This window comes from Maniola jurtina, chromosome 5 (assembly GCF_905333055.1).
Source record: "Maniola jurtina chromosome 5, ilManJurt1.1, whole genome shotgun sequence".
Classification (NCBI taxonomy): Eukaryota; Metazoa; Arthropoda; class Insecta; order Lepidoptera; family Nymphalidae; genus Maniola; species Maniola jurtina.
This window is the reverse complement of record NC_060033.1, coordinates 7,979,213-7,998,796: the sequence shown is the minus strand read 5'-3', so window position 1 is coordinate 7,998,796 and position 19,584 is coordinate 7,979,213. Positions and strand designations below refer to the sequence as shown.

Genomic DNA, 19,584 nt, shown 5'->3' with positions numbered 1-19,584 from the left:
TGATACCTACCCCATATGACGGACAAACATACAGACAGACGGACAACAAAGTTCCGTTTTTCCTTTTGAGGTACGGAACCCTAAAAATCCTACATAACCCGATGTCTTGCCCCGGATGTCATCGCGTATGATAAGAATATTTCCTCCTATGACAAAAAAAAAAAAAAACAAAAATAGTTAGGTATTTCGTAACGAAAAAAAATGTCATTAATAAAAAACAAATTCAGTTTTAAAAGTGCTTTACTTTTACAGTACATCTAAATTAATTTGCATTCTTAACTAACTTAGAAATTAAATAAATGCACATTGAGCTGAGTATATTATTTTATTGGTGTACTTATTAGGTTCTTAGGTCATCCAGTTAAATCCTAATTTTAATTTCGTCTACAACTTTCGACTGAAATCATGATTACGCAACGCAATAAAGCAAATCCATAAAACGATGTTTAAAAAAACAATATGCAAAAAGTTCGACAACGCGGACAATCAATCGAGATTTTTGCATAAATTGTGAATAGCCCCAAGAAGTCGTTAAATTCGTTTAGTTATTGCAAAATAAAATTGTCTTTAATAATTGCTTAATGTACAGTGAATGTGGGTAACTTTAGAATTAGATTCACATTCAGGTAAACCAAAACTACCCAAAACCCAGCTGCTATCATTTCGAAGACTCGTATCACCTAGGTCCTTGTCTCTAAGAATTCTGTATCCATTGTTTAACACAAATCTAAAGTTACCCAAATTCAATACTATTCTATGAGATAATTTTTGATAAAAGCTAGGTAAAGCAATGGTATCAATTTTTATACGCTACTCAACATTAAGTAATAAATGAATTACATTTAAATATATACGTATGACCGGCTAAAACTTTCGTAGGTATTTGTCGGAGTCTACTGTGTGCCACGTCACGTGCAGCTTTATCCATGAAATAGAGGCCCTGGATGAGTCTAAAGTTAGTCGAGTATACTACGACAAACATTTTTCAGCCTGAGTCACATGAATAATAGAGATCTACCCAACCGCTCATGATTTGTTCAGAGAGATCAATTTTGCTGAATTCTTTGACTGCACTTGTAAGAATTACTTAACTACTTTATACGTTATAGTCACAAAACTGCCAAAACAATTTTATTAAAAGATGGTTTATAAATGAACTCGTGTTTAAGTAAGTAACATACTTCAACACACACGCACACTTTTCAAGTTCAAACACTTTTGAAGTTAATATATTATTTATAACTAACTATTATGAGAAATACTTAACTATAGTACATAATTATTTATTTATTATGGATAATATAACAATACTTTTATTTATAAATACAGTCTCAATAGTCACAAAGTCTTAGCACCACTTAGACCTACGTACCTAGGTAGTCTAAATTAATATCTATTAAGTCTCCCTCGTCTTTTCTTAAAACATGTCTAAATACGAGTAAAATTTACACAAAAATATTATCCTATAAATAGTACTTATTAATTAAAAGTACTTATTTATAAAACCTTTAAAAATATTATTCATGTTAATGCGATATTATTTCTGAAGTGTTCTGAAGTGTGAACACTCTGTTTGTTATGTTAACACTAAATTATGTCAAACTAGGACTTTCCCCTATACTCATAATTTAATAACATATTATGTTTTAATTTGAAAAACATTGATTCAAAAACTGCCTCACTAAGTACTAAAACAAAATACTACGCTGAACTAAACTTTATAAAAATTAATTGAAACTATTGCACGGGTAGAAATTGGAAAATGCATGCATACCAGTTATGTTTCCTTGTGTAAGTACAGGCTACTTAGGCATATGATCACTTATGCACACTATACAGGCATGGATGTGTACAGCATGAAATTAATATTGGGAAAGTACTTTTTATAAGATTTTTAATGGTAAGTATAAAATTTCTTGCTAGAATATTATTTTAAGAAAAGTACAATATCTACAGTTCGTGTTGGTTACGTCTGACGTAACGCGCAAAGTAGTCCGGCCGCCAGCATTTACAGGAACCCGGGACTAGGAACCAGTCGTAGTACAGACGTACCTAATAACAACACATTAAATTAAAAATTATCAAAAAACATCGAAATTTCAGAACAAGTTCTTAATTGTCCACACACAAAGTGTGTTTTCCGCATACCTAGTAAAATTTATGAAAATAGGGAAATCATTAAAAAAAAATGTATGTTGTACCTGATAGCAACCCAATTCATCGTGTCCATCACAGTGTGGCGGCTTCTCCGTACTGCTTTCCGTGGAACCATAGGCCGGGTATTCCTGATACGAAATTTTCAAAGGTAAAATTATCGGGTTTTCATGACAATTATTTTAGTAGTTCAATCAAAGTTATGAGTTCTTGACGCATGGAGCTCTAAAGTTCTGCTCAAGACCTTTGCTGTAGAGTAAAAATTACTGGCTTCAGCGATAAGTATCTACGTGTAAAGGTAACTTCACAGCGCATTTACCGGGTGAAGAGGCGTAGCGGGAGTGGCAGGACGTGGCGGATAGTGCAGCTCAGCCACGAGTAACGAAAGCCAGCGTGGTGAGCTGAGGCAGCCACCTTCCAGGTAGTGGCAGCGTGACTGCATGCATCTAAACAAGAACTCAATTTTATCTTGAGATGAGAAACACTAATTTTATTTTGAGATGAGAAACACAATGTATAGTTATTAGTTTTTCTTATAATCGCTGGAGCAATTAGATTTTGCGGTCTAATAATAAAATGAGAGTTCTTTCTAATTAAAAATTTTTGTGTTTTCTTTATTAATCTTATAAGACAAGTAATTTAAATTTAAATGACTAACTTCTGGTGCTTCTGAAAATTTGTTATTTTTAGTCTGCTATTCAAACTTAAATAAAATGTAAAAAGGAAAATTACTGACTGTATTGGTATTAATTGGTGATACCTTTTCATAAAAACATATTGATGCCTGTCAATATCCATTCATATAAAGGTAGCCCTAGAAATAAACAATTTACTTCAAAATAACGAACCTCGTCACTTCTACGGTTTGTGTGAAATAGCCCTCATAAGGTATCTGCACGACATAACGCCAAACACCTTGATAATTGCGGGCGAACACCGGAGTCGCGTATTCCACTCGGGCAGGGCACGGGGTGGGTGGACCCTGCAACAAATGAACACAAGAATATTATTACAGTGGTTCATCTTAAAAAGCATCAAGTCAGCATTAAAGGTGTAAGTATTTACCTCATATCTATGTGGCGGTGCGTGAGGAGCATGAGGGGCTACGCCAGGGTCTTCTCGCCGCTCAGGTCCCGCACTCTCCCCATTTATAGCTCGGTATAACATGCAGAATCTAAAACAATAAAATAATTATTACTCAGCTAAATTATGAATGCACTTTAAAAAGTTACTCTACTCACTGTAAAACTATTTTAAAATAAGATTAATGCATTCCATCAAAAAAATAAAAACATTAAAATTTGTTTTATTGATGTTAAATAGCAATTTAAGCTACAAGGGGTCTGGACTCTAGATGATATATTTTAGTTTTTCTTAAATTTAGGTAATTAGGTAATTATTTCTTTTGAAATGTCGGTTTTGGGTTTATTTTATTCCTTCATCATTTCAATTTAAAAAAATATTGATATTTACTGTATACTAACGGATACGGCGTGTGATACCACGCTCAGAAAAGAATGTGCCTAGTGTTTTTGATTGTTTATTTTAAAATGAAACTAAAATTTGTGCTTTACTGAACCATTGTTCAATCTTCACTAAACTTGTTCCACAAAAATAAGACCGATGGAATATCACTATAATGATAGAAGGTTATCATGAATAAGTAATCTAAAAGAAGACATTATGTTATAATAATGAATGGACAATTTTTATTATTTTAGGTACTGTCCATGTCCATGAAGAATCATATACTACTAAATATATTCCATTCATAGAATTAATTCTGTACGCGATTCAAAAAAATCTGCAGCTATTTAACTTTTATTTAGCATTGCGAATGTTCAGAAACCTCTGAAGACGCCTAGTTAATAGCACAAAACATAATATCTCCATTTTTATACAAAAAATGGCATTTTATACAGGTTGCTATTATATCAATCTTACCCGTCTCTACTCCACTTCATGCATGGGATGAAACTTGCATGAACAAAACGTGTCTGACAAAGAAATGACATTGTAGCTGTCAAAATTTGACGTTGACGCTACACAGCCGCCCATCCATGGAAGTTTTGCTCTGTTGCGTTTTTTGAGGTTACATTTAAAATTTTGGAAATTATAAATGGTTTTTTATTTATCCTATTGATGTAATAAAATGTCGTTAGCATTAGTTCGACAGGCTCTAGAATTTGTGGACCCAGAAGGTACGACTGATAATTAATATTAAAAGTCAACTACACGAAGTTTTAACACTGAAAGTTATCACTTCAGTTTTTTCTCATTCCAGAAACTAAAGTTGGAGGAAAGAAACGTCGCGTGGATACGAGCCGGCCCCAGAGCGTAGGTCAAGGTTTGTTGCACACGATATTGTAATCTAAGATATTAGGTAATTACTAGGTAACAACCTACATGACGTATTTTATTGGTTGTCCACTTCGCCTCTAAATCATTTATTCGTGAACATTTCTATAATAGTTAGTTAGTGAGCAATACCTAGTAATTGTAGGAAACTAACAATAATTTAAACACGAATCACAATTTTACCTATTTTAATAAGTTTCTTTTATTGTACTTACCTACTTTCTAGTATACTTACATAAATGAAGATATTTTATTTTAGTATTCAATCATCCAAACAAGCAAAAGAGCAAAAAACAAACCAAATCTGCAATTGAATTGCCTAAAGAAGAACTTGTAGAAGAAAACATAAAGAAATTCTTAGCCTTGTCTACACCCTCTGCAAATAAGGCTGTGGCAGAAAAGGTAGGTAGTATTTATAAGCTAATTATTTGAATAGCTTTATGTACATTACTGAGTTGAAAAGGGTGATTAGGTATAAAATAGGATTTTTTTTTTAAGTGGTATTAAAATGGTTAGAAAGATTTTGTGTTATTAATGATGATGGTGATACTTAATAATGTTTTGTAAAAGTAAAAAATTAATTACTAGCTAATGCCTGCAACTTGATCTGAATCTAAATCTTTGGGAACTCTGATTCTCCAGGTATGTCTTCAGGATGCAAGGATATATCTATGCCAAATTTCATTAAGATTAATTACACTGCTGCTGCTGAGCCATGAAAAGCTATTAGATAGACAGAGTCACTCTTGTATTATTAATATTCCTTTCAAAATTTGTCAAAGTTAATTTTATTTCATGTTATGCAGATAGTTCAACGTGCAATAAAAGGCAAACCACTGCTTGAAGAAAAAATTGAAGTTAAAGACACAGAAGAGAAATCAATTTTATTCCCAGAAGAGAATTTTCCAAGTAAAAAAACTAAAAGACACAGAAGAAAGTAATATTCACATGCACCTGGTGAGAAGAGAGTTATGACTTTATGGATATTCCTGATGCAGTTTTGGGGAAATTGATTTCAGTGACAACACTTACTATATTCACAGTTTTGGTGTTTTGGATTAACTCTTATCCTTTCATTGACGAAGGTAATTTATTTGATATTATTATAAGTATAGATTAGCTGCTCCAATGGCATTTCTGACAATCTAGATCTTGTGACTGCTATATTTCTCATAGTGGTAGGGGTTTTCTTGAAACTATTATTATGCAGTGGAATTCCAATTCTTTCACATAATATCAACTCAAGTAAGGGCAACTTATTTTGTGTGATAAAAAATTAAATTATACTTTGCTAAAATATAACCCACTATCTACAATTTAAAAATGGGTAATCCTTTATATTTCAGATCTTGCAATCTACACATACATTCCTAATCCACAGTGGGTGTTGCTGGCTTGTGCTATTTGGGGATTCTTCTTTGTAGGGGGGCTGATGTCCTTTACCCTATATCATATCTACCCCTATTTGTAATACACTTCAAAGCTTTAAATATACCTTTGAAATTCAAGTTAAAGAAAAAAATATAACTACTGCGCTATTTCAAAATTTCAAATTTAATCAGGGGAGTATGTCTTTGCCAAATAAAAATAAGTGGATTATCATTGGAATATCTGGCGTCACCTGTGGTGGAAAAACAACTTTAGCTAACAACTTGCAGCGTTTACTGTCACCAGTGTACATTTTCCACCAAGACAAGTACTTCTATCCAGACAACAGCCCTCATCACATAAAATGTGACAACTTGGAGCACAATAACTATGATATTCTGTCAGCATTGAATATGCAATTGATGTATGATGATATTGTTAAAACCATCAATGGGGACAATAAAGCACATGCACAAAATCTGGAGAGAGCTTGTGGAAAATTGGAAGTGAAAGGGAAGAAGTTTATGGTCCTGGAGGGGTTCACAGTTATGAATTATAAGCCTATAATGGAGCTTTGCCATTTAAGGTAGATTATTTTTTATAAAAAAAAAACGGCCAAGTGCGAGTCAGACTCGCGCACTGAGGATTCCATACTCTGGTATTTTTTCCAACATTTTGCTCGATAAATCAAAAACTATCATCCATAAAGATAAATAAAAATCTGTTTTAGAATGTATACGTAAAGCCCTTTCATATGATACCCCACTTGATACAGTTATCTTACTTTAAAAATTTAAACACATTTAAAAAAAATTGATGTAACCACAATTTCGCGGTTTTCAGATTTATTCCTGTACTTGTGCTATAAGACCTACCTACCTGCCAAATTTCATGATTCTAGGTCAACGGGAAGTACCCTATAGGTTTTCTTGACAGACACGACGGATGGACGGACAGACAGACAAACGGACAACATAGTGATCGTATAAGGATTCCGTTTATCCTATTGAGGTACGGAACCCTAAAAAAGTTAGACAAAGTACTATAAAACACAACAGTGTTTTTATTTATACAACTTATTTCTAGGTATTATTTCGTGTTAGAGTATTCAGAGTGCTTGAATCGTCGTGTATACCGACTGTATGATCCACCAGACATTGACGGATACTTTGACCAGTGCGTGTGGCCAGAACATCTTAGATACAGAGCTGAGGTATGTATGTACATATTGTACTCTGACACTGTTAAAACGCACAGCATGACAATGTTATATTATAATATGTATATCTCATATTTAAAATTGCTTCAAGAAATTATCATGATAATGAAAAAAAAAATAATAAAAAAAAGGCAGCTGTAAAGACTGAAAGAACAGTTGGATAACAACATTTCATGTATGTTCTTTAACTAGATAAGAAAATGTCAGCAAAATATGTTTAAGATTAAGTGGTATTTATTATTTTCAGATTGAAAAAGACAAACGTGTAAGCATTATAGACGGAACAAGAAATGATTCTCTTGACATTGTTATATCAGATCTCGAGCGCATGGGTGCTGAGAAAATATGTTCTTCAGCTTATGTTTTAACTGACCGGTAAAAAAATGCCTGAATTACTAAACAGAAGAAGGTGGATTTTCGGACCATGGGTTAGCAGCACTTACTTTTAGCTTGTACTAGCAAATTGGAGCCCATTTTATTCTAATCAGAACAATTCGGTACAAGAATTTGATCTTAATTTTGTTTTCGAAATCAAGTTATATAGTAAAATTCTGCATTTAGTATCTAATAATTATTTAAAAGAAATTCATAGTTAACTACACTGGGATATTGTGTCTATGAATTATTCTAATTTATTAGAATGCCTAGATATTCTTAAAGTCAACTTACAACTATACTTAAGAAGTTAAGATTAAATGTTTGGCCTATGTATTTAGTTCCACTTCTGATATAGCACGCAGTATTTTTGTAAATTCTTACGTTGTTTATTACTAATATTGTTGCTATTTTGTGCTATGAAATGTAATAAATTTATATTTTCCAATTTGTATTGTTTTTAATGTTATGGTTTCTTTTATTCTACACAAGAAATGCCTAAAGCATACCTATTAGAGAAAACAGAGGGCTAGCTTTTCCATCCGTATAACCGATTTTGACGAAAATTTGCATCCCGGGGAAGGACATAGTCTACTTTCGGTCCCAGAAAACCAAAAAGTTCCCATGGGATTTTGAAAAACCTTAATCCATGTGGACGAAGTCGCGGGCATCATCTAGTTTTTAGTAAATTGGCTCAAGTCTGGTGTACCTACTGGGAAGTCGGGTTGTGTCTTCAGTCGAATTTTTATTTAACCAAACCAAATTCCTGGAACATCTGACATATCAATTCAGTGTTCCTACGAGCTCAAACCACTAGGTCTAGAAACGTGAGTGAATGTAGGTTTTCTCTTTAACCAAGGAATTTTCAGAAAATTCAACCCAATTTTTTTTTTATACTTACTAGGTATTTGAGATATCTTGTTAGAGCACGTATTTACATACCCACAAGTATTTACAAACCGCACTGTGGAATATAATTTCTCAATCTTAAATTGGTTATCTCATCATCATTTCAGCCCGCGGACGTCCATACTGAACCATAGATCCTTCTCAAAGACTGCCACACGCCCGGTCCACAGTCTTCCTCCTTCAGTTGCTTCCCACCACCCTCTTTATATCGTTGTCTTGCTGGAAGGCGCCCCACACTACATATAGGTACCTACTTACCTGAGTAGTAGTATGTAAGTACGTGATCCACTAAAGGTAGGTAAACTAAATGTTGCTTGGTACTCACACTCCGCCGCCGTCGCAGAACTTCCTGCTCTCGCGTGGCTTGTCGTCCAGGCCGCGGTGCTCCATCTGCAGTTCACTGGCAGGGACCTCTTCCGCGGAGATTGACCTCTTCGAACGCTCCTCCAACCTGTCCATCGATTTACATTTTAAACTCCACTTTTTTCACAGAATTATTCTTATTTATGATCGTTTTGTGTTCGTAGTTTTCTAAATCTGAGAAAATATGCTCCTCAAACTTTTTTAAACAAATAGGTGCATGCCTTCCCTTTCAATTGCACGAAAGATGGATACGAAAATGAATAAAATAGAGCAACGCCTCTTGCACTGAGTAAGGAATTCTCATTTCTAAGCTGAATGGGCTAATTTTCAACGCGAATGAATGAATTCAGGTAATGAAGGGTCTTCGTTGTCGCCGTCAACTGATAGACGTCCTTGCTAAAAGGTATCTATCTTGTACGGATGTACCTATCTAGTTAGCTAGTCGCGCATGTACCTAATGTACCCAGCGGTTCCCTGTGACTAGTTGGATGTCCTAATGCGGGTCTGTTAATATTTTCCGGTGCCCCAACCATTGCTACATCAGCTTTGCAATTCGTTGATCTGTGTCGGTTATTCTAGTTCATCCACAAATAAGTATCATTAATGATGGTAACTGTAATAACTATTATGAAACTGTCACGGTTTCTTAAGACGTGAAACGATTAAGCTATATAGGGGACTGACCTGTTGTGCTGCAGCTCGGGCAAGTCGTGCCCGGCGGGGTACGTGGCGTGCGCGGGAGGCTGCGTGACGTGCGCTACGCGCGGCAACGCGTCATCCGCACGCAGCACCGGCAGAGTACGCGAGAGAAAGCGCAGAGTGTGGTTACGGATGAGCTCGCTGCCGAAACAACACTATTCTTATTGCCAAATTCGAAGAGTTATAAGAGTTTACACTGTTAAGAATTTCTCGGTAAGTAGGTAGTTCATTAAAGTTGGGAAGAGATGCCTCAGAAGCGACGTAAAGGCATTACGCAGCGCACCACGTGACGCGCAACGCGCCGCGTCTGGAGAAAAACGCCCTATAACAGTGCCCCACACCTTCAAATTTACTGGACGCGGCTTCAAGTCCTCGGTAAACTTGATCGTGCATGGCCAGCGTAAACTGTTTCAGGATGATTTTTCTTAGTTCACTGCTCTTACTAGACTTAAGGAAAATGTGTAGATGTAGTTTAAATAATAAGGTACTCGAATCTTAGGTAAAATAATTATATAATTGTAGAAGTACCATAGACGTAAAGTACCAACTACTTACAAAGGATAAGGCTCTCCATTAGGGCTCTGTCCCATGGGGTTGCGTGGAATGATGCCTCTATTGAGGTCTCCACACAAGTTATTGGCGCTGACGTGTGCTTTTTCGGCCGACGCTGCGCATTCAGAAGCTACTTGTCGGTAAGGCGGAGGACGTACCCTGCAAAATAAGGTTGTCCGTTTTACTAACGTTATATAGGAAATACCTAGCTAAGTAGGTACGTAAGTTAGTAATATAACATGATCAAAATGTTGTTAACCGGATTCATGTAAATATAGGTAGATAGGAAGGTAGAACTACTCTAGTTGGTCGCGATTTGCGCACGATTTTACATAGGTTAGCTAAGGTAGTAGGTAGGTACAATTTTTAGGGTCTCATATCTCCAGAGAAAGGTTCCTTTATAGGAACACTTCGAAGTCTGTCTGTCTGTCTGTCAAGACTCGTTAATGGAATCAAAACCTATAAACTGCCTACTTCCTGTAGGTTAAAATAGAATCAGGCAGGTCGCCAATGTCCAGCACAGGCATAGATGGAAAAAGTGTTAAGTATTTCTTGTACGATGGTACCTACCTACGGAACCATTTGTGTGCAAATCCGATTCACACATACCTAACCGGTTTTTGAAAACCGTAAATAAACTCATCAATCTGTCCTAAAATGAGAATAATGATGTTTTCCCAATAAACAGGGCCCGTCAAATTATAAGCACCTATACCCTCTGCAATAAAGTTAGCTTGATTTCTCCTTCGAAACATGCAAACTCTCTCTTAATGTTGATTACTAGTTCATTACTTTCGAGTAGGTATTGCAAGTAGTACTATCGGTTGACAGTGAGAGGTATGGCACTTTCACTGCCGACATTCATCTTACAACATAATGTATGTCGTCATTGGGTGCTCTATGATAATGTATGCTGATATTGATGTGGTCATCGCATCAGTGTAAATGACCGTAACATAGGCGCAAAACAAGTAGGTTAATCCAATCTGAACATAAGGTGTATGACTTCGCAATGTACCGAAAACAGATCTCAGCCGGGTCTGCCCGCGAAATTTAATTTGGTTTTTCGCAATTTGTTAACTAATACGACAACGTAGGCTTATGGTATTTCAATTGCGACATTGGCAGTATCATCTTCACAGGTTTATAAAAAATCCTTACTTGAAAGGAATTAGTTATAGTATCGACTAATTTGTGAGTAACTCATGTCAAATTCATTATTTTGATTAATTTCTTTCAAGTAAAGATTTTTATGTAATCCTGTGAAGATGATCCTGCCATTGTCGGAATTAGAATGCCATAAGCCTAATTAATTAACAAATTGCGAAAAACCAAATTAAATTTGAATATCGCGGCCATGCAGACCCGTGTCATGCACCTTAAGGGACCTCACGCATTAGGGCGGTCACGACGACCAAGGCGCAGGGTCCAAGTAAAGTACCTACATACCATAACCCATTACGCATCGCGCAAGCTTGGCTGCAACGATTGGCTAAGCTCTACCTACCTATACGACCCTTCATGTTGCAAACTTATAACTTCGGATAGGATTAAGTTGCAAGATGGACTTGTTTGGTACCTACGCATTATCTTACCTTTAGCTTACTTTCCGTTTTCACGCATAATGAAATTAACAAATCCCACTTACTCTACTTAGCGTGCCCTCTCCATTTTATTGCAATTTTTACTTTGTAGGCCGCAGCTGCTCTTGTATCTTTGATCTCATTATCAGAATCGAACGATTGACCTAAGATTTTGGCCCGAACTCTATGCGGCTAGGGGCCTCATTTGCATAAGTTGAAAGGATACCTTCACATAACACTTTCAAAACATTCTAATTTCTATAAATAACGGAGATAGAGGCTTAGTTTACCTAGGCGGTGTAGCATTTGGTGACTCGACAAAGGCGTAGTATCCTTCCGGTGGCTCTTCGGAATCGGTCTGCGATTCTGATTCTATCTTTGGTTCCACAGCAGGCTCTGATACACATAGCGATGCCAGCGTCTGTAAATGTAAAGTGAAAAATTCATAATAGTTCCAAGGTAGGTAGGTCTATCTGTCACGCTTCTGAAACATTCGTTGGAATCTGTGTTGTGATGCCTATTAGGTCGTAATTTTATTTGCTTAGCCGCGGCATTGTTCAATAAAAACATAAACCCTATGTACTTAATAGCTTATTATTTACTAGGTACTTAGGTACTGACCGAGGTAGGTCTATTGATATCATCAGTTAAATCACACTAATACTATAAAGGCGAAACTTTGTGTGTAGGTATGTGTGTGTGTATGTTTGTTACTCCTTCACGCAAAACGTACCTACTGGACGGATTTGGCAAGAGTCCAAATCTCGCTTTCTTGGTCAAGTCGTATGAGGCAGGGACCTAAGCCCACTATTACTTTAATTTATGGAAAAGGGTCACAAGTCACGATACCCTGAGCAATGAGAAAAACGATGTAGATACCGTTACCGAAGTAGATTTTAATAATATGACAAGTTACAAGGTTAGGCGTTCGTGGAAAAGAGTTCAACGAGTTCAGCTATGAAAATTAAGCAATATTTTTGTTGAGTTTTAACTAATCAAATTTAATTAAATTTTGTAGATATTTTCTAAAAACTTAATTCCAAGATTTCTGTAAAAATGTGTAGGTACATAGTTTTAAAGTTCACGGACTCAAAGTTATACATAGGTAAGATAGGTACAAATGTTTATTAAGCCCCTGCAACTTTGACTACATATTTTTTACAGAAATCCGGCAAACCACAGACAGGAAAGTAGAACTGTGAAAAAACTCCTAAATATACAGTCAAAGGCCGTAAGTCGTTCAGCACCACAGTTCAGCACCTATTCGCGTGGTATGGCTATGCACATGCGTTAGGTGTATGTGGCTAGTTTATTGAAAAATGTCTCAAGTGCGACAGTTTTTTAACCCCCGACCCAAAAAGAGGGGTGTTATAAGTTTGACGTGTGTATCTGTGTACCTGTCTGTGGCACCGTACCTCCTAAACTAATGAACCGATTTTAATTTAGTTTTTTTTTCGTTTGAAAAGTGCCTTGATCGAGAGTGTTCTTAGCTATAATCCAAGAAAATCGGTTCAGCCGTTTGAAAGTTATCAGCTCTTTTCTAGTTACCGTAACCTTCACTTGTCGGGGGTGTTATAAATTTTTAATTTACACTTGTTTACATATGATTCAAGATTATAAGTGCAAATGCGATTGAAATTGTTTAGGTTATTGTTGTTGATGCAATAGTTTCGTGGAATTGCTACTCGAATTCAGACGCCGACCGTACAACGTCGCCTGGCACCTGCTATGTGTGTTTTAAGTAAGTCATCAGCAGGTACGGTTAAGGCACGTCCGTTACGCCTCACTGGCCCACATACCGCTGGCCGCTGTATCGCTCACGCATTGAATATTTTAGATTTTATCTATGTAACTAGCCCAAGCTTCTGTTAATAGGGACGATTAGATTGATAAGTCGAATTTCCATATTTTTATGAAAATGTCCAGGTCAAAATATCTATTAGGTATAACCACAGAATATATAACCGTATCCGATCGTTATTCGAACGGAGGTTATAGTTTATAGCGTCGGATAAACGTAATTATAAAATAATTAATCTATTATCACGCTGATCAGTGATCTATCGTCATATTTTTGGATGTCGGACGTGGGTGAGACAAGCATAACACCGAAAAGAAGGGCGTGGACATGGAGAAGCCTAAGGGTTACCTATTTCCAATGACGGGCGAACAGGGCTGATAAAGGGAAAGAGAACTTTCATCAGGCTAGGCCTAGGCTGGAATAAATAATTAAGGATCTTTACCAAGTTAGCGTCTCGTAGGTATATCAAATATGTCTACAAATGGTGTATAACTAAGTAAGTAATTTATCTTATCTAGATCTCAGAATGCATAGCCTAGAATCTAGAGCTTAAGTAATTAAGTTACTCAATCTCTAGTGATCATTGTGAGTACCTACCTATTCTTGGATAAAACAATTAACAGTAGAACTACCCATACCCTACTTACGCACGGCTGTAACTACAGTTCCGTAAAAATAACGTAATCATATTATAACAGTGCTTGGCTGACACACTCAGTATGAGTACTACTTAGGTATACCTACCAGTTGAAATTGAAACGTCTCTTTAAATTCTATGGCGTATTTTTAAGGCTTATTTTACGAAACTTTGCAGTTTCGAGATAAAATGTCATCATTAGATGCCGCGAGTACCGTATTATTTACGCAATTACCTAGGTGTTATTATCTACATAAGTAGTACCTACTTGCCTAACTATTTACACGGTTTAAAATTTCATTAGAAAGAAGTAAGTAGGTAGGTACGTACGTAGATATACGACCAAATCTGTGTCACATTTTTACCTACCTATTTCGTTATCTGATTAATTTCTTTGACTGATTTTATTATAGAGAGCCTAGTGACGGCCAGACCTTTGTGACTGTGGTAGTGAATCGGCGACGCGATGAGTTGATGATGGTGATGATGAAGTAGATAGATTCATTTTTACAACCACACCGTTATAAACCCAAAAACATGTTTTTCACTTGGACTCGATTGTAAATGGTCAACAAGGCACATGACGTCACGGACCGTTAGCGCGGTGACCTTCACCCAGAGTGGCGGCCGCCGACCTGCCTGCACGGCGCATGCCTCTACAATTCATTGACCGACATTGACCGTGTCTTTCAATTAAATATTAAATACGACTTGTAATATACAGAATAGAGTAAAGTACGAAATATTTTTAACCCCCGACCCAAAAAGAGGGGTGTTATAAGTTTAACGTGTGAATCTGTGTATCTGTGTGTCTGTGTATCTGTGTATCTGTGTATCTGTGTATCTGTGTATCTGTGTATCTGTGTATCTGTGTATCTGTCTGAGGCATCGTAGCGCCTAAACGAATGAACCGATTTTAATTTACTTTTTTTTGTTTGAAAGGTGGCTTGATCGAGAGTGTTCTTAGCTATAATCCAAAAAAATTGGTTCAGCCGTTTAAGAGTTATCAGCTCTTTTCTAGTTTTCTTGTAGAAAAGAAGGTTAGATAACCGTTAGGTTCATAATATTATGTCAATTGACAAATGTCAAGCTGTCAAGATGGACGTTGCCTAAATACATCACACTTCACACTAATATTATAAAGGCGAAAGTTTGTATGTGTGTGTGTGTGTGTGTGTGTGTATGTTTGTTACTCCTTCACGCAAAAACTACTGGACGGATTTGGCTGAAATTTAGAATGAAAATAGATTATACCCTGGATTAGCGCATAGGCTACTTTTTATCCCGGAAAATCTAAGAGTTCCCACGGGATTTTTAAAAAACCTTCATCCACGCGAACGAAGTCGCGGGCATCAGCTAGTAATTAATAATTATTTATTTGAAAATGATGTTTTGGAAAACTCAATACTTTAGATCGTAGGCGCGGAATAGTCCAAGTTCTCAAGAAAATCAGTTCAGCCGTTTGAAAGTTATCAGGTCTTTTCGGTCTTTTCTAGTTACTGTAACCTTCACTTGTCGGGGGTGTTATAAATTTTTAATTTACACTTGTCAATAGAAGCAATAAATCGTATTGCCGAGTGACCTACCACTACTATATAATACTTAGGTAGAAAATTTTATCCAACTTTACCTAAAATTACCTAAATTTTACCTACCATTCCAACTTATAAAACATAAAAAAATAAGTATGCAAGGAGAAATGACTGACATATTAGCTATTTTACGAAATTTCGGTATATTATGTACCTTACTTTATTATGTACTTACTTATATATTTAAAGACAAGTAGTCAAATAACAAATTCATAAAGCAGTTTGTAAGCTGTCGCCAAAACAAACGAACATTTTTTTTTTAACAAAAATGTTGCGATGTCTAGTTCAGAAATGAAATAGGTATTTCATACATACAAATTATGTTTTTAAAATTATGTAGGTACGGAACCAAAAGGAGGCCCGACTCGCACTTGGCTAATTTCTTTTACAATAATAGTTTATATAATTAAAATTAATGGTAGGTATAGATGGCTATACGAAAGTGATAATGGTCCGAATATGGTTTAAACTTAAAACGCGTGAAAGTGTAACGGAGCCCCACATTTTCAGCTCTGACCTCACAGAATACACATTTATCTTTTGTTTTATGTCTCTGACCGCGATCTTTCTGAGACTGACTAAAATCATCGCCTACGGATAAAAACAAAGGATTGTATGTGTTGATCAGATGTAGAATAGAAAAAGTACCTACCTACCTAGATACCTATCTACTCAAAATTGATTATTTTTTTTCAATTTGCAAGCTATTCAGGTTCAGTATGAATCTTTGTGTCTTATTCATTCGGTCTGTGCTGTCTAATATCGACGATAACATTTAATTTATTTTTGACCTACCCTGCAGCTCTGCATTCGCCTAGAGTTAGGCTATAGCGAGCGCTTCATGCTCTTTCATGTACTTTCCTAAAAGGGTACCTCAAAATATAAGACATCAAGTCCTACCCAATAAAATAAGCTATCACATCTCATGAAATATTAATTTAGTTAACGGGCCTACGCGCCCGTGTCGAACGGAACGGTACTCCGTGCCGCTACCGCACACCGATGATAATTCTGGGAAGATTCTTAAGAGCTGTCTCTCCGTCACTTGCTTCATACAAACGTAGTTCCAATTTCATTGAATATTAAGCAACCAAAGTGCATGAAATTTTGCAGACATATTTTAGAAACTAATATCTATGTTTGTGGTTTTCCGGATTTTTGTTAAAATATTCAATAAATAAAACTACATATTTTAGAAAAATCTAAAACACCACAGACACAGATATTAGTTTCTAGAATATGTCTACAAAATTTCATGGACTTTGGTTGCTTAATATTCAAATGAAATTGGAACTTCGATTGTATGAAGCGAGTGACGGAGAGAGCCCTGTTAATACTTATCATAGGCCTAGAGTCCTAGACACTCAGAAGTCAGAAATAATAGAATAGAATAGATTTTTATTCGAACAAAATTTTACAAGTGCTTTTGAATCGTCAAATAATTTACCACTGGTTCGGAATTCCGTTCCTACCGAGAAGAACCAGCAGGAAACTCATTAATAGACTAATCATTTTACAGCCTATATTTTTAGGAGTAACGAAAGAGCTATAATGCTAAGGTTTTGAAGTTGACCTAGTTTGGTGATCTGTATCTAAGTATTTAAGTGAATCTGATGTAAGTAGACAGGAGTCTTAATCTGTAACACCACCAATATGAATAGAAAACGAGGTCACTGTTTGTTTTGAAGCTATACCTAAACAATGCTACAAACAAATACCTACCTATTAAGGAAACTCATTGAAAGAAATATAATAATTTTGAGTAGTTCTTGCAAAATTTAGTAACATTCCTACTAAAATATTAATATTTTGTAATTTCAGACCATTACGAATTGCATGGCATTGTCTATCTTTAAAGCTTTGTGTAGGTAAATGGGGGTTACTAAAATTGCACCTGAACAATAGCTGTACAATGATACAATAATATGTCAAATGGCTGCAATGGAACGACTACATTATCTCCATCAACGTCTACATGTATAGAATTGCAACAATTCACCGCATTTCTAGTTTTGGTACACATTCCGGCAGTTTCGCTGCGCCTGCGCACCGGCTTTCTCTCATTCTATTGTCACAGGGACGCAAGCAAGTATCTCTCTTACAGTAATCGATAGAAAGGCGAAAGTTCGATGCAGTAATGTGTTGAAAACGAGCTAGATTATAGTTGTTAGAATTGAGACGCGTGCACCGGAGATCCATTAATATTTCATAGAGACAAATAAGTACTTAAATGGACATGTGCAATTTAATTTTATTCAGTATTCAAAGTGAAATTTTAAATAACAATCGTTATAAGGTGCAAGAAATGAGACTGGCAAACGCGTTTGACGTCATTCCACTAGAAATGCGCCTGTTCTAGTTTGCGTTTTGCGTGTTTTATGAGCCTGCGTTTGCGGTACATAACGTATCTGTCTTAAATAATAATAATAATAATAATATCTTTTATTTATTTAAGCAACAAAGGCCCACAATATTATGTTAGTAAACATCTTAACCTATGTTAGTAACTAAATTATAATGTAATGTATGTTAGTAAGAAACTTATTCTATGTTAGTTAATATAATTAATATACTTATTAACTAATGCAGACATCCAGTGCGCTTTGAGAGCGCTGTCCTGTCTGTCTGCTATCACCTTCAGGATAATGTTGGGACTTCTCTCCAGCCTGCTTTTAATTGAGGCGATCCGTTTCCGCATTATTGCGAAGAAACCGTCTACACGGTTCTCCGCAAACATACCGGACGCGCTACAGTATCGAGGCAGTCCCAACATTATTCTGAAGATGTTATTATACTGGACTCGGAGAGCGTTTAATGCTTTATGTAGGTACTTAACTACACTATCTCTACAAGTTTCACAAAAACGACTAAATATAAATTATACTAGCTGATGAAGACGCGGTTCATTTGCGTGGATATGATTTTATTAAAAATCCAGGGGAACTTTTTGATTTTCCGGGATAAAAAATAGAATATGTGCTAATACAGGGTACAACCTATCTCTATTCCGAATTTCAGCTAAATCAGCCTTGCGGTTTCAGCGTGAAAGAATAACAAACAAACAAACACACACACCCACACACAGTATGAAAGAAAGAAGAAAGAAAGAAAGAAAATGCATTTATTTGTTGTTGGTGTCACAGATAAAAACAAAGTATACAAATATACATTTTCATCTGTGACACCACCGCAAATGGGTGTACAGCTCAGCATTATGTCCTGCATCATATGCATTAAATGCAGGACGCCTATGAAGTGCCTTAACACATAAATGACAGAGAATTTCGATTCAAGAACAAAGTTACATTCAGTTTGTTAAAACAAAATATTATTATTTTTGTATTATCAAAATACAAATCAAAACTACCCAAAAACAAGCGTAGCAAACTCTACGCGTAGCTCTACGCCGAGGCTCTACGCGGGTGTATTTTTTTAAATATAAACTAAGTTTTCCTAGAAAATCAATACTTATAACTTAATTATTTTTAAATTAAGGCGTAAAAAACTAACATGTACGAGGATGAGTAGGTAATATTATTATCGTAAATTCTTTGAATTACTTACCAAATAAATTAAATACCGCGTCATCGTTGACATCTTCCTAGAATATCGGTAAAATAAATAACTCACTAACTAAAAACCACTTATCGCCACATAAAATCCATCTGATTTGACTTTTATTTTTATTAAAAAATAAATTAGGATTAGGAATGTTTAAAATCTTCGAAAATAACAAAACTTCGGACTTTCTATTTTCTAATTCCCGCGCGTTTAGTTTTTTTTTTTTGAATGAAAGCTACGTTCACGTCTGATTCCGTCAATGCGTTCGGAAGTGACTGGTGTAATGAAGACGCGTGCGGAGAAATGTTGGAGAGAGGTTGATTTTATAAATAAAAGAATCATCTTAATAAGCTATGAACATGTCACCCTTTACGATTGATAGAGTATTATTTATTTATAGTTAGCTAAGCTCG

The 19,584-nt window shown here is 35.8% G+C and overlaps 2 protein-coding genes across 3 annotated transcripts; one reads left to right on the top strand and one right to left on the bottom strand.

The window, feature by feature from the left end:
• Window positions 1-1,216: 1,216 nt before the first annotated feature.
• LOC123865615 lies at window positions 1,217-19,436 on the bottom strand. The gene is made up of 10 exons (XM_045906769.1): window positions 19,175-19,436; window positions 11,871-12,001; window positions 10,001-10,156; window positions 9,431-9,586; window positions 8,709-8,834; window positions 3,220-3,328; window positions 3,003-3,136; window positions 2,474-2,600; window positions 2,202-2,285; window positions 1,217-2,052 (listed from the first exon to the last, which is right to left on the bottom strand). Exons 1-10 carry the CDS (start codon window positions 19,205-19,207, stop codon window positions 1,951-1,953), a joined length of 1,158 nt encoding a protein of 385 aa, XP_045762725.1. The 5' UTR covers window positions 19,208-19,436; the 3' UTR covers window positions 1,217-1,950.
• Window positions 4,201-7,924, top strand: LOC123865619 (nicotinamide riboside kinase 1). 2 transcript variants are annotated; one of them, XR_006796006.1, is made up of 5 exons: window positions 4,201-4,355; window positions 4,439-4,501; window positions 4,772-4,914; window positions 5,319-5,597; window positions 5,859-5,901. XR_006796006.1 is itself a non-coding variant. In XM_045906773.1 (4 exons), exons 2-4 carry the CDS (start codon window positions 6,081-6,083, stop codon window positions 7,476-7,478), a joined length of 645 nt encoding a protein of 214 aa, XP_045762729.1. In that variant the 5' UTR covers window positions 5,453-5,597; window positions 5,859-6,080; the 3' UTR covers window positions 7,479-7,924. The 2 variants fall into 2 exon arrangements, 1 of the variants encoding a protein (XP_045762729.1); XM_045906773.1 differs by lacking the exons at window positions 4,201-4,355; window positions 4,439-4,501; window positions 4,772-4,914 and adding exons at window positions 6,967-7,093; window positions 7,347-7,924 and having other exon boundaries at window positions 5,453-5,597; window positions 5,859-6,466.
• Window positions 19,437-19,584: the final 148 nt, after the last annotated feature.

What these genes read in the sequence shown, in the direction of transcription:
- LOC123865619 (XM_045906773.1), top strand. Translation starts at nt 6,081, where the DNA reads ATGTCTTTGCCAAATAAAAATAAGTGGATTATCATTGGAATATCTGGC. An exon ending in ATGGAGCTTTGCCATTTAAG is followed by an intron (nt 6,467 to 6,966) that starts GTAGATTATTTT and finishes ACTTATTTCTAG; the next exon opens with GTATTATTTCGTGTTAGAGT. An exon ending in ATCTTAGATACAGAGCTGAG is followed by an intron (nt 7,094 to 7,346) that starts GTATGTATGTAC and finishes TATTATTTTCAG; the next exon opens with ATTGAAAAAGACAAACGTGT.
- LOC123865615 (XM_045906769.1), bottom strand. Translation starts at nt 19,207, where the DNA reads ATGTCAACGATGACGCGGTATTTAATTTATTTG. An exon ending in CCAAATGCTACACCGCCTAG is followed by an intron (nt 10,157 to 11,870) that starts GTAAACTAAGCC and finishes CTTATTTTGCAG; the next exon opens with GGTACGTCCTCCGCCTTACC. An exon ending in CACCGCCACATAGATATGAG is followed by an intron (nt 3,137 to 3,219) that starts GTAAATACTTAC and finishes CATTTGTTGCAG; the next exon opens with GGTCCACCCACCCCGTGCCC.